This window comes from Naumovozyma dairenensis, chromosome 8 (genome assembly GCF_000227115.2).
Source record: "Naumovozyma dairenensis CBS 421 chromosome 8, complete genome".
NCBI lineage: Eukaryota > Fungi > Ascomycota > Saccharomycetes > Saccharomycetales > Saccharomycetaceae > Naumovozyma > Naumovozyma dairenensis.
In genome coordinates this window covers 324,601-339,544 of record NC_016486.1, presented here as the reverse complement: position 1 = coordinate 339,544, position 14,944 = coordinate 324,601, and the positions used below count along the sequence as shown (strand labels likewise).

General features: G+C 34.4%; 6 protein-coding genes across 6 annotated transcripts; 2 read left to right on the top strand and 4 right to left on the bottom strand.

Annotated features, from left to right (window-relative positions):
- Positions 1-83: 83 nt before the first annotated feature.
- TVP18 (Tvp18p) lies at positions 84-587 on the bottom strand (the record flags this gene model as incomplete). Its single annotated transcript, XM_003671508.1, has 1 exon — positions 84-587. One exon carries the CDS (start codon positions 585-587, stop codon positions 84-86), a length of 504 nt encoding a protein of 167 aa, XP_003671556.1.
- Positions 588-1,184: 597 nt separating this feature from the next.
- On the top strand, positions 1,185-1,766 carry ABF2 (DNA-binding protein ABF2; the record flags this gene model as incomplete). The annotated part of the gene is made up of 1 exon (XM_003671507.1): positions 1,185-1,766. One exon carries the CDS (start codon positions 1,185-1,187, stop codon positions 1,764-1,766), a length of 582 nt encoding a protein of 193 aa, XP_003671555.1.
- A 297-nt stretch (positions 1,767-2,063) lies between these two features.
- Positions 2,064-2,738, bottom strand: IRC21 (Irc21p; the record flags this gene model as incomplete). The annotated part of the gene is made up of 1 exon (XM_003671506.1): positions 2,064-2,738. The coding sequence occupies one exon, from the start codon at positions 2,736-2,738 to the stop codon at positions 2,064-2,066; it is 675 nt and encodes a 224-aa protein (XP_003671554.1).
- A 356-nt stretch (positions 2,739-3,094) lies between these two features.
- Positions 3,095-3,550, bottom strand: SDD2 (Sdd2p; the record flags this gene model as incomplete). Its single annotated transcript, XM_003671505.1, has 1 exon — positions 3,095-3,550. One exon carries the CDS (start codon positions 3,548-3,550, stop codon positions 3,095-3,097), a length of 456 nt encoding a protein of 151 aa, XP_003671553.1.
- Positions 3,551-4,158: 608 nt separating this feature from the next.
- RCO1 (Rco1p) lies at positions 4,159-6,759 on the top strand (the record flags this gene model as incomplete). Its single annotated transcript, XM_003671504.1, has 1 exon — positions 4,159-6,759. One exon carries the CDS (start codon positions 4,159-4,161, stop codon positions 6,757-6,759), a length of 2,601 nt encoding a protein of 866 aa, XP_003671552.1.
- A 2,580-nt stretch (positions 6,760-9,339) lies between these two features.
- On the bottom strand, positions 9,340-13,389 carry PDS5 (sister chromatid cohesion factor PDS5; the record flags this gene model as incomplete). The annotated part of the gene is made up of 1 exon (XM_003671503.1): positions 9,340-13,389. The coding sequence occupies one exon, from the start codon at positions 13,387-13,389 to the stop codon at positions 9,340-9,342; it is 4,050 nt and encodes a 1,349-aa protein (XP_003671551.1).
- Positions 13,390-14,944: the final 1,555 nt, after the last annotated feature.

Genomic DNA, 14,944 nt, shown 5'->3' with positions numbered 1-14,944 from the left:
CGATGCAGTACAAAAAACGTTGACGTGATGATAATATTGTTGATATTGAAGTATAAGTCTGTTCATCTAGCAAGCATCCATGACTAAAGCATTTCTCTAACTACAGCTTCTCTTGGGAAATCCGGATCGGTTGGATTTTTCAAGATTTGAGTATTTTGGAATTCTTGATGATTTGTGAAAGCTATAGCATAACTAATTGAAGATATGGTCAACCCGACAGCCACAACAATTAAACTTGTTGCCATTAAAGCGATAGAACAATATTGAATTATGGCCATTACTAAATAAAAGACACATCTATACCCATTTGTTTCGAATCTTTTAATGAATTCAATAAACCTTTCACTCAGAGGACAAATTTTCAATAGGAATGGAATTTCAATGAATAAAATTACTAACCCTTGAATTATACTTACAATACCAAATGCAATTACTGCATTTACATGGAATAAATTGGAGATACCTAATCCAATACATAGGATAATATTGATGTATCCGAACCATCTACCATATACACTGAAGTTAAAACTTTTCAAATCTTTCACGATCCCAGCTATATTAATGAATTGGGTGATGCCTAGTGCCATTTTCCTTAGTGAATACTATCTGGTCTTCTGCTCTTTTCTTTAGGAAGTGAAGATAAGGTTCTTTTTGTATGCTATCTCTTTTTAAAGAGCTTTTTATACACTTTTCTTAGATAGGTGAATTAATTTGGATCTTTTTCCTTCTTCATCTTCCAGTTCCAGTTTCAGTTCCAGTGTTCCCTTGCAGTTGTTTGTACTACGTAGACTATTATCTATTGGATTTCACGTATACGATAGAAATCGGGAATTGGAAACAAAAATGAACAGCCTCTTTTCTATTTAGGGTTTCGGGGGATCGGGGGGCTATATCCTTGTAAAGTTCTAGGGTCCAGGATATAGGGTACAAGGGAAGCCCATATGATGTCTGGGTGTGGTGATAGATCACAAAAAAAAGTGCTGTTTTGGGTTTGTTTTCCTCTGAAAGAGAGATCTTGTTTTCAAGTAGTTGGTTATAAAGGATATGGAGTATCCAAGATTGGATAGAGAGTATTCCTCGTTCTTTAACTTCTCCAGTCTTTCTTGTTCATTAATTTTATTAACGGAATCGCAAAGTACCTTTCTCAATTAAATTTATAAAAGAAGACCTCTGCATATCAGACAATGTTTAGACCAATCTTACCTCGTTCAATTCACAACCCTTTAAACTTTTCTACAAGATCTGCTGTATCTGCCAGACTGTTTTCTTCATCAATCATTGTTTCTGAAAAGCAATTGACAAGAAATCAATTGAAAAACCAATTGAAAAAAGACAATGGTGTGAAAAGACCAATGTCTGCATATCTTATCTATTATACTTCGGTGAAAGATGAATTGATTGCTAATAGTCCAGCAAAGAGTCAAATGAAGATATTAGCTCAAACAGCTTCTGAAAATTGGAAAAATTTATCAGCTGAAGAAAAAGTGCCATTTGAAAAAGAGGCTGAAAAGCAAAAGGAAAACTATCGTTCCGTATTAAAAGAAATTGAAAATCAATTGCCCCCAAAGAAACCAACACCTGCTTATATAACATTTGCTCAAGATATTAGAGAATCAATCGTAAATGAGGACCCAACTTTGACTTTCAACGAAGTGAGTAAAATTACTAGTGAAAAATGGCAACAATTGGATCAAACTGAAAAGGATAAGTATTTGAACGATTATAAAGAAAATTTAAAGAAATGGGAATCGAAAAATAAAGCTTGAACAATCCTAATGTTATCCTTTTCTGACCTGACATAGATCCATCTTAAAAAACAACTTTAATCTATTCTTTCAATCTATTCCAATTATTATTATATTATTCTATTGTATTTATAACATCATATAGTATTATCTTTCTATTCTATTCTATTTTTTCCCTTTCTTACATAGTGTAGTATCAACCAAGGGTATGTAAAGTTAATATATATTCCTTCTTTTGTACAAGCATATGCTACCTAAAATATATACTAATAAATAAATAAGTTGGTGATATCATGCATTAATAGGCTTATCGAACCATTATGGTTCACTTACATAGGCTCCTATTAGGCAAGTTTCAAATAGTTTTTCAACATTAACCCATGGATGATATTCATTAAATAATCTCGTGCAATCTTTCCCCGCTGCCTCCTCGAGAAGTATATCAGCACCACCAGGATGGAAATGTAAATAATATGTCATACAATAAACTTTGCCATTATGAACGGTCCAGCAATCATCTTCACTCACATGTTTTTGTAAAATTTTATGATTAAATCGGAGATAAGGTTTCAATTTAAAAGTTGGTACACCGAACATAAAGCATTTAAAATTACCGGCATTAGGGTTATTTAACTTCAAAAAGTCCTCATCTTTAATTAAGGAATCTAATCCAGTGATCAATTTCCCTTGGATACCAACCTCGTTGGTTAATTTATACCAATCTAACGCAGAATGCCCTGGTTTTAACCTAACCTTATTTCGTATCTTCTTCTTATTATTATTCTTATCATCGTCACTATCGGCAACATTAGAGCCTAACGTACTACATCCAGATTGAATCATTACTCTTTTATTGACCCTTGGATCCAGATCATTCCTATTTTGCTGGAGCTTATTCGATTTGTCATTTCCATTGGCGGCTGTAGTCGTAGTAGTGACAGTAGGTATTTGGAATGATATCTTAGGCGTTTTGAAATCTTTCTTACTATCCATATTCTTTATTCCTTATTTTGGAAGGATCTGTAATACTTGATAAATATGCAACGGTTACAACTCTGGGTTATTCTTGAGAGACCAGCGATATTAAATCAATAGTACAATGAAATGTTTTCCGTTACGTACTCGTGCATGTATAACGTTCTATCTTAAAAATGTTTCGGACTGTTTTAACGTAATCAAGATACATATATAATCTACTGAATAAAATGGGGAACAGCTCCTATATAAGCCACAACAGGACTAGAATGTAGTTTTAATTAATATTAGCTTAATATACACTTCTTTCATAATTACGTTAGGCACTTAATTACTTTCATGCAGTTTTTTATTTTATTTTTAGTTCCCGTCCATTAATCAAAGAAGTCATCTTCATCATCGTCGTCTTCATCATCATCATTATTTTTCTTTGCACCTGCTAAACCTGTGTCAATATCAACCTCCCTTCTATTGAAAATGATCTTGGTATCATTTTTTTTATTTTCCTCCTTTGCTATCCCATTCAAAATCTGAACAATTTCAGATTCGTTAACTTTATGTTGAACTTGTCCACTTGCTATTATTTGTTTCAGATATTGTTCGACAGCCATGGCTCTATCAGGTCTCACTAAGGAAACCCTGGTGAGTCTTTCGAAGGCTTCAGGTTCCAGGAATCTTGCTATAGCGGCACCTATTGGTTCGTTACGATTAGCATTACCATTATTGTTGTTGTGAGTGTTGCCATTACTGCCAGCATCAGGACTTTGACCTTGAGACCTTTTCAATTCCGCCAATCTTGCTTCTCTTAGAGCCTGTAGTTCACCATCCATAATTTTATACAGTTCTGTTTTATATAGAAATTTACCGCACTTTCTTATGACTATATATCCAACTTTACAGATCAATGCAATAACTCAGCTCAAGTAAGCTAATAAATAATATCCAAATGTAGACGTCTATTAAATGGAAATTTCATATTTTTTGCAAATTAATTCTCGAAACCACCAGGGTTTTATAGGGTTTATGACTTTTAGAAAGGCTGTACCTACTCTTAACCCTGTCATTTCCAACGGCAGAGGTCTCGATTTGAAAAATGGTGTTATCAACAGGAAGATCGCTAGAACAACAAGGTCAGGTTAGAACGTGGCAAACTCAGGAACTGGTAGCACCAACAAACGTATTCGTATCTTCTGCTTTCTAAGTTGTTGCGGATAACCAATATCCATCTTAAAGTTCTTGGAAAGATCAATTAATCGATTAATCATTCAGCTTTCTTTTGCATAGAGGTGTTTACGGTTTCTGTTTATTCACTTTTTTTATTTGTTCAGTTCTATTCCTACTTTTTTTTTGTTCTTTGCATTCTTAATCCTTCTTTTTTCATTTCGTTTCTTCCTTATTGGCTATCGTTCTCTCTTATAATATCTTCCATCATCCATAAATGCAGAATTCTCCATCATCAGGATCGAATTCAGAAATTCAAGCTAAAACCAATGACCGTGATAGCGTCAAATTAATGACTAGCCATCATCCTACACATCAGTCAGCTCCTCCTGCTGCTACGACAGGCGACATTCCCTCTCCCGCAGTTCTTGCTGCTCCTGCCACTGCTGCTGCCGCTGCTGCCACCGGACTAAATACGACGGTATCTTCCTCTTTGCCCCCAACATCTCCTTCTTCCTCAACCCTTACGAATGGTACCTTTTCCAAGAGAAGAGAGCGCCCCAAACGTTCATCATCACGAAATGTTGATTACGATTTGAAGAAGCGTAAGATAATTCCGTCGTTTGATTCCACCAAAGTCGCTCCTACAACGAGTCTCCAACATACATCAACTTCAATCTTCGCAAAAAATACCATAAATGAAAATAATACTATATCGAATGGCAGTTCCTCGTCATCTACGAGTGGTAGCGGTGTTGAGGCAGATTCTGATCATTTATCCAATGTAAAAGAACAACGGAAAATGTTAGAAAAGGACAGGAAAGGCAATATAATACATTTCAATGAACCAACTATAACGAGTGAAATAATAAACCTGGCAACTGGTGTACCATTGAACCAAGGTCCAAATGAAAAGATCAAAAGATTTTCATTATGGAATTATAAAAGAACACCAGTACCAGGCCAATTAGCTCCCACTATGACAGGTACCGAATTACAAATTCCAAATAATAAATCAAAGTCGAAATCAAGTTCGCCACAATTGAATATACCAGATGCCGTTCAAACTGCTATACCGAGTGACTATAATGATATAATTGAAAAAGAATTACGACTGTATAATATGAATTTGAAAACAAATGAATCAAATTATTTAACAAAACCAAGTAATCTAAGAGCCTCTATTAATAAACAAGTAACTATGTCAGAGGACGAAGAGCGTCACACTCAAGAGGAACAACTATTATTGTCACCTTCCAAAAAGCTACATAAAATTAAAGCCACCTTTTCGAACGACTCTAAAATTAAATTACTAGGACAAAATTCAATTCCAAACAACAATAATAATACCCAAAACGAGATCGAAAAGGGGAAAGATTCATCAAAAAAACAAGAAGCAGAACAGCAAAAAGCAGAACAAGAAAATGATGATTACTGTTCTGCTTGCCTACAAGCAGGTTCATTTTTATGTTGTGATACGTGTCCAAGATCATTTCATTTCTTATGTTTAGATCCTCCATTAGATCCAAATAACTTACCAGAAGGTGATTGGTCATGTCATCATTGTCTTTTCAAATTAAAATATTCAAACACTACACAGTTAAATAAAGGTGAATCCTCATTCATTAAGGAGTTATCATCATCACTAGCATCGTCATCCAACATACTATCAACAACTGCATCATCATCAAAGAAAAGTGGGAGATTGTTTGGGAAATTATTATTCCAATTAAATTCCATAAATCCAAGACAGTTTAATTTACCTCAATCAGTCAAAGAAACATTCAAAAATGTAAAGACAGGGCCAAGAGGTCAATACATTGATGGAACGGAAAAGGACCCATTAACTGATAAACAGATGTTCCATCCAACCTACGGCCAAAGTGTAACTAAGTTAGATACATATAACCCTGATTCTCATCTTGATACAACAATGGCATCCGTTATGACATCTCCAGATAATGATTTACATCCAGATAATTTCTTAATATGTTATAGATGTAAAACGACTAAAATGGGCACATGGGATCATCCAGAAAACTCAAGATTAATTATGAAGTGTGATTATTGTAATACTCCATGGCATTTAGATTGTATTCCACAAGTTCCAAGAGCATCATTGAAAAATTTAGGTTATAAATGGAAATGTCCACTGCATGCATTATCCTCATCGCCGTCATCATCTTTTGCAGATCGGAAGGAACAAAAGAAGAGAAGATTGACGAGAAATCAAAAATATATCGAGCCATTACAATCAAGCGGATTCAAAAATGATGGAGATATTGAAATTATATTAGATGAAATTAACGAACAACCGACAAAATATTATCAAGAACTCTCAAAAAAACCGGGGAACCTTGATCCTATACCGACACTTAAAGAAGATTCCATCAAGGTAGATTTTTATGATAAAATATTTAGAGTGAGACGAAATCAATCTATTTTGAACTTTAAACATCAGAATTATATTCTAGATAGATTGATTTCTTTATCTCTCAATTCTGTATCATCATTGGAGGAAACAGAAAACCAAACTACCAATAATTTAAGTTTAAATGATTTGACTTCTTTAGTGTTCTTCCAATTCATAAATTCCAACCAGAATAGGGACCTACGGACGCTATGGAATTTCAAAGAATTATGCAACATCGCAGAAAAGACCTTTAGTGAGGAAACGAATGAAGAACCGAAAGCTTATGAACAGGTTGTTAAAAAAGAAGAGATAATATCCAAAGACTTGACATATAATAATATTGGTAGGCTAGAAGCCGATGCTACGAATATTTCATCAAAAGAATTGCATGAATTATTAGTACTTAGAAAGTTAGTCGAGTCAAAACCAAAGGAAGAAGTATTACGGTTTTTCAATTTAAATTAAATTCTAGATTAGGAATAGTATCACTAATATCTCGTATATAAAAATCTATAGAAAGAAGAACGGTGGGCGATGAACTGTGAGAGGTTATCTATGTCGTTGAATATTAGATGCCCACATACGATTTTTGCATTTTTATTTCCAAAGGTGTATCAACATCTTGAACAGCATAATAAATTTATATAATTATGGAGAAAAAAATATGTATTATTCAAACTATTGCCGAAGATCTGGTAGACATGTCTAAAAGAATAAACAAGACTACCACAATTTATTTACTAATTAAATAGTACAAAGAAAACGAAGAAAAGAAAAGATGAAATATTAGGAATATTATTAGAAATTATTAAATATGAATGTTTTGTTTTATTGTTTTTTGTTTTCTTTTTCATTTTCTATCTTTATATAAACATGAGAGTCCTTCGGTGGGGGCGTAATAGTTGACCAATAAAAATACTACCGTCTGAAACTTCTCTATTTCATTAAGTACCGTCCCCAAATTTGAACGGTTTTCTCCCTTGACGTCTTGATCTGCGACGTTTCGAGCGTACTTGTTTACCGTACGGTGCTTCATTATTCCTAATGGATGGCTGTGGAGATGACTGGACGTTGGTAGTTTCGCAATGCTCTAAATGGATATTATTCTCTACTTCTTTCCTGAATTGTGTAATCTTCATAGTGTCAGTTCTTTCTTTGTTTGTATTTGTTTGATCCTGGGTCATATAACCACAGGTATTGTCGGCCTTTATTAAAGCAGGATCCGTAAACATCGATTTTGAATCCACTGTATTCTTCAAATTCCGCGCAATAGTCACAGGTATGGAATTTTGAGTATTTACTTCAACCGCCAACTTGATATAGTCTTTTTGCGGTAGAAGCTTGGGGAGCATGTCCTTCGTGAACTTTTAGCTTGATTCTATGTTGAAATAGATGAACTCACCTGATTCATTACAGAAAAGAACTTGGATGTATACTTAGTCGATTCAGCTGGCATTTCTGATGCTACTTGTGGGGTTGGATTTGGTAAATGTATAGAGTTGACGGATGTTGCACGGACCGGGGATGGTACAGAGTTTGTGGATGTTGCAAAGTTTGCAGATGGTTGTTCTTAGAACAGATGTTTTTTATGACCGATGGATTTAATGGCGGTTTTGTGGAAAGGTTTAAATGATGGCATTTTTAATTGAAAGTAAAATTGTTTTGAAAATGTTGGAGTCTAGCGTGAGTTTTAATTGAACAATTAGTATATGTTGAATAATTGCGCAATAAGGGCCCTCTAAGGGATAAAAAGTGGAAACAGAAAACAGAAAACAGAAAACAGAAAACAGAAAACAGAAAAGAAGTGAAAGGAGTAAAAGAAGTAAAAGATTTAAAATGGTTCCTTGTTCACAAACGCTACAAATGAGTGGATCATATGTATTGATAATAGATTGGAAAGGTCTTGGGAAGCTTAATAACAATATTGGTTCGAACCTGAAAGAAGTGTATGCTTTCTATAAGAATATGTGCAGTAGGACACGTATTCTTCGTAAAACGACACATTCTCCTCCATCCTCCGTGTCCCTCTTTCTTTCGGTTCATTCACGAGACTTGTTGCACATGACGATAGATTTCTTTTTGGATTCTGGAGCACAAGCAGTCACTCTATAAAAGACCCGATGACTGCAATCTCTTCCAGTAATCTCCTCTGTTACTCAAACTTTGAGAAACTCTATATATCCTGGGCATCAATAGATTAGTATAACGCATAAAACAGCAATCTATTAATACATATAGACATCGAAAGGTTGCGATTAATTTAGAGAAGACCGTTACAGGGAGCTATATTTCTCTCTGAAAAAAATTTATCAGCACACTTTTTGAAATATTCAATGAATTAGCCTCTCGACGAATGAATGGTTAAAAATTCGGTAAGGACTAGTTTGACTTAAGTAATCTGAACGGATAGGTCCACGGCATAACTTGGAATTTTTTTCTGTTAATTTTTTGGATAGTAATGGGCACAAGCATGTTGAGGTAATAGCACTGTTTAGTCGGAAAATTGTCATATTTTATGTATTCACCGAAGACGATGGGTAGCCTCGGTGGCACAGCATTGATAAGCTCAAGGATCGAAACAATGAATTATATATCTATGTATGAACTGTTCCTTCCAGCAAAATTCTGCAAAACACATGAAAAAATGGATAAGGACAGCAAATGCCTACTTCTTAAATTGGAGTCACCCTCTATGTACTTAACAATCTTTCAAACATACATAGTACTTATTTCCCATATGCCGAATGCCTCCAGATTTGGTCGTAGATTATCTGATCACATGACTGTTCCATTAACAACCTGAATTATGTACTTGCAGATATAGCACGAGTAAGTGCCAAGTCACAACTACCTAACGGTTGTATGCTGGAAGGTCGAATCAATTACCAGGTCTAACCTACTTTTGACTAAATTTTATAGTGATGAATAACTATATCCTACATAAAACATATATGATACTAGTATTATTTCTTGCGTATATTACTAACAGAAACTTATAGAACATGATGTGTGATTTTTTTATTTTTATTTTTATTTTTTCTTCTTTTATATTTTTATGCTATGGTTTTCATCGTTAGGCTCATTGTCCTCATCCTCATCATCACTATCTCTATAATCAACAGCCTTCCTTGTCCTCAAGTTTTTCCTTATTATCACATTGTTATCAGCTGTCTTTCTGCTCTTAATCTTTTGCGATGGTTTATAAGCGTCCGCTTCCTCCTCGCTACCAGAAGCTGCTGCCTCCTTATCACTTTGATCACTCTGTTTATTAATCTTTCTTTGCTTCCTCCTCTTTGAATTACTATCATTGATTTCATTAGCCAATAACCTCTTTTGCGCCCTTTGTCTATGCGTTTGTGAAGTATGGAAAATTCTATTAACTTTAGCTTTAATATTGTTCTCCAATTTTGCGGCATATCTATCATCAAGGTAGGATCTAAATGATAATTGTGCATCCTTTATGGAAACAAATGGTTTGAAGATATCACCTGGTAGATTCAGTTTTCCTGGATAGGCTGAGTGTTGCCAACCCTTCCTTTCTTTGAACTTTAGTAAAATCATTTGAGATAACTCACTAATTATATATACTCTTGTCTGTGAATTACCATATGATCGTTGTGCCCTTTCTCCTCCTTCAACATCTTCCTCTGAAGTAGTCTCATCTTCTTCGTCTGCCACCCTATCTTGGTAATTTTTGACTCTTTCTGATAGGTAATATAACAAATTGAAATTCTCTTGAATAGCGATAGAATCAAAATAAAATAGCAAATAATCAATTGCAGTAGTCAACGAGTTCAAGTAAGAATCATCAGTTCCTTGTTTCAGTCCATCAATAATATCAGGATGATGAGCTATAGAATGAATTAACCTTGGTAATATCCTTTCGAAAAACGTACCCTTTCTGAATGATTCTTTACTAAATGTATAGTTGATCCATGTCTTCGTATTTTTCTTTAAGTCATTATTTGGTTCATACATTGTGAAGAATATTAAAGGTAAAAATCTAATAGATATTAATTCATTCCCAATGTACGTCTTTAATGTATCCAAGAAAGTTTTCCTTACAGAAAGTGATTCGTCTTCGACAAGATTAATCAGTTTAACAACTTCGGATGATTTAATAAAATTTTGCAATGTAGGAATCTTGGCTAATTTCAAAATTTGAAGACCAGAATAGCATCTCAATTTGATTTGATATGTCGAAGGAGTTGGATAGTTTTGTATATCACTTTCAGCTACAAGTTCACCACCACTGGCGATTAAATAAAAGAATAACTTGATGGTCTTTTCCACAAATGTTTTAGCTAATTCATCTGTTTTAACCACTGGGGCGATGGATCTCAGTTTATTGGTGAATAACTTCAAAGTAAAGAGTTTAGCAGCCAATGCTGAGTATTCTTTGTCATCTAACGAGCTATCCTGAATCCAAGTTAAATCATTATTTTCCTTTTCACCAACGATTTTATTTGATAGAAGAATTTCTTTGATTAGATAACTGACAATGTCTGTGGAGTCATTATCCAAAATATGGGGATGGAATTTAAAAATCTCCATCAATACAATAATATGAGATGTAAAACACTTATCCTTATGCTTATCAAGTGGTAAAATATATTTTTTAATTCTGGTTAGGAGTTCAGCGGCAGTGGGTGACATACATATAATTTTTGTAGCATACTTAGCCATCGTAGGTGTTCCTTCTAGGGCAATATCACTTAATTTTGTTAAGAAGAAGTTATCATTGAAATCAATATGTTCTTTTAATCCCTTGGAAATCTTATATAATGTTTTCAATGTTTCATTCAACCCTAAGACAGCTTCTTCATCATCAGAATCTTCGTATTTAATAACTTGATCTCTTAAAACCTTAACTTGATCTTTGAAAAGTGTTGGATTGACGGCAGATATGTTATCAAGTAACCTATGTCTCAAAACATTTGCATTTGAATCTGCGGAGTGTGACATATCTAAGAGGAATGGGATATTAGACACGTTATAAATAATAGGCGATGATCTTAATAAAAGAATATTTATTATCCTGGCCAGCTCTTTTGGCATTATCGTTGAAATGGAAACGTTAGGATATTTTCTGAACAACCCCGAATCCTGCAATTTATTTATTAATTCGTTGTAACTATTTTTCAAAGTAGCAAATGGTACATTGTTACCAATACAAGTCTTTATCAAAAAGAAAATTCTTTGGTCATTTATTTTCCTTAAAGTTTCTAATGCTTCGTTGGCTTTCAAAGAATCTGATAACCCACTAGCTAGCCAATCAATTGTTTTCTGTAAAGTTGTTAAGATTCTTGTACTATTCTCTGGAGAAGACTCTTCATCTGCAGATGCGAGAGTTTGGCAAAATTCAATATATTTAGAGAAGGCAAGAGCCATTTGCGGTTGTCTCTTATTAAACGCAAAAAAGGAAGTGAATGCTTTCTTATCTAGATCAGATAGAACGTGCATTAATCTTTTAATTCTTTTTTCATTATCAGTATCCATCGGAAGAATATTCTCAAATATCATTCTATCAACTTGCTCATTAATATTTGGCACATTAATATAATAAAGATTAAATAATACAGATGGGATAGTATCAATAATATCCCATATTTTGGTATTCTGGAAAGTCCTATCAATGGACTCAATTGAATCATAGTATAATTTGGAAACTGTATTGATAGATAATTCTCTCACGTCTTTATTTTTCTCTCTTATTAAATGGAGCAATGTGGAATAAATGACAGGATTTGTAATATTCGTCCAAATAGTCGAAACAGGTAATTCATGGAAGACTAAGACAGATGATTTACGAACTCTTGCATCTGAATCCATTAAAGTCTTGACAAGTCCTTTCTCTATTTCTTTTGAGATGTCATCTCTCACAGCTAAGATCGTAGGAATGGCTTCTATCCATTGAATTCTAATTTCTGGATTTATGTCAGCAATTTTGATCATCCACGCGTTGAATGTATCTTGGTGAGTAGTGACAAAATTGAGTTCTGAGTCTATTGATAAAATTTGTCCAATCAATTTCGTTGCTTGTTTACGTAATTCTTCGTTCTCTGAGGATAGTTCTTGATAGATGAACCCGATTGCTGATGCTATCAATTCTGGGACTGTTTCCCAAAGTCTAATGATTAACTTATGTAATTTAGTGATTGTTGAAGACAATTGAATTTTTGATTGGTATGAGGGACCACTTTCATCATCGTTAGTAACATGGAACAAAATTTCCGAATAGTATCTTGTTAAATTCCTACCCATTCGACTGGCATAGGCATCACAAAGGATCAGACTTATTTCGTACCCACAATTTGAAGTAATTGTAAGACCCTTGGGCAATTCAGTCGGGTTATACGTTAAGAATTTATTGAAGATTAGTTTTAAAACGGATAAAGGAACAGAATCAAATTCAGATATGACTTCACCTAATAAACTTCCAATGACATTGAATAATTTTGATTGATATGTCTTAGAGTCATCGTAAAAAATCTCAAATAGGTTTTCTAGTAGTTTATTAGCAGTTGGTAAATCAGCTAGTAGAACGATAGATCTGTATTCCAATAGTTTAGTAATAAGGTAGGTTTGTTGAACTATGTACCCATTATCTAGTTCTCCTAAATGTTCAAATTGTGATAGGAAAAGTTTGAAGATATCAGTCAATTGGGTATCTGTGTATGGTGCATCTGGTGCATATAGACGTAGAATGTCACTTAAACAACAAGCTGTGAAGGCACGGATACCTGCATCCTTATGTTTTATCAATTTCTTGTTACATAAATCTGTTTGGTATCCGTCTAAACTTCTCAAATCAACTTTATCTTGGGGTAAAGTGGATAACTCTTCATGTAAAGAAGCTAAATTTTCTAATAGATCTCTAGTAGATATGAGGTGCTCTGAAGTAGAAATAATTGGCTTCTGAAAGGATAGTGTTAGTTTTGAAGCTTTCACCATTATTAATCGTAATGTATAAAATCTTGGATGAGAGAATTGGTTATTCGACGTTGTGCTAAACCTTTTATCGAATGTGTTTTGTTTTGTTTGCTTCTTGAGTCTTTGATACAGTCTATTATAAATATAATAACCCATCTCCATTAGTTCACGCGTCTCCAGTCGAGACGCGTGAACCTTTGTACGGTGTTAAAGACGGTATGTAATTTGGTCATGTGACCGGAGTTGTCTGGAGAACATCTCGGAGGCATTGGGTAAATGAAAAATAATCATTTTGATTAAAACATTGATGTATAGATTAAAAACTTGCTTAAGTTACTCGAGGATGCCTAGCCTTTGATGTTATTGTCTCCTGCTGTGCGCCCATCTTTGAGGAGTTCTTCACTTGTTGTCTCCAGAGCTGGTATTCCTACTCCAATTTTGTATAACTAAATTATGAAAAAACTACAAATTAGCCAAGCATCAAGCTTTCCAATATTGTCAAAAGGAATGTTATCCGGGTATTATAAACCATACCCCCTCCCGCCAGTTTGCTGCGTCTAAGGAAGAGAAGAAAAACGCTATCATAGTCTATCCTTCATTTCCGACTTGAATTAAATTCTCGAAGGAAATAATCATAGGTATTCTTCGGGCCAAAGACCGTTTACCAATGCAGCCACCTTCCACAAGGTTAATATCTAACATTCCTTACTATAATGTATGCGTTATGACAAAGGAAAAGCACTCCAGGTTAAGTTTGAGTAACAGAGGAGATTACTGGAAGAGATTGCAGTCATCGGGTTTTCTATAGAGTGACTGCTTGTGCTCCAGAATCCAAAAAGAAATCTATCGTCATGTGCAACAAGTCTCGTGAATGAACCGAAAGAAAGAGGGACACGGAGGATGGAGGAGAATGTGTCGTTTTACGAAGAATACGTGTCCTACTGCACATATTCTTATAGAAAGCATACACTTCTTTCAGGTTCGAACCAATATTGTTATTAAGCTTCCCAAGACCTTTCCAATCTATTATCAATACATATGATCCACTCATTTGTAGCGTTTGTGAACAAGGAACCATTTTAAATCTTTTACTTCTTTTACTCCTTTCACTTCTTTTCTGTTTTCTGTTTTCTGTTTTCTGTTTTCTGTTTTCTGTTTTCTGTTTCCACTTTTTATCCCTTAGAGGGCCCTATTGCGCAATTATTCAACATATACTAATTGTTCAATTAAAACTCACGCTAGACTCCAACATTTTCAAAACAATTTTACTTTCAATTAAAAATGCCATCATTTAAACCTTTCCACAAAACCGCCATTAAATCCATCGGTCATAAAAACATCTGTTCAAAGAACAACCATCTGCAAACTTTGCAACATCCACAAACTCTGTACCATCCCCGGTCCGTGCAACATCCGTCAACTCTATACATTTACCAAATCCAACCCACAAGTAGCATCAGAAATGCCAGCTGAATCGACTAAGTATACATCCAAGTTTCTTTCTGTAATGAATCAGGTGAGTTCATCTATTTCAACATAGAATCAAGCTAAAAGTTCACGAAGGACATGCTCCCCAAGCTTCTACCGCAAAAAGACTATATCAAGTTGGCGGTTGAAGTAAATACTCAAAATTCCATACCTGTGACTATTGCGCGGAATTTGAAGAATACAGTGGATTCAAAATCGATGTTTACGGATCCTGCTTTAATAAAGGCCG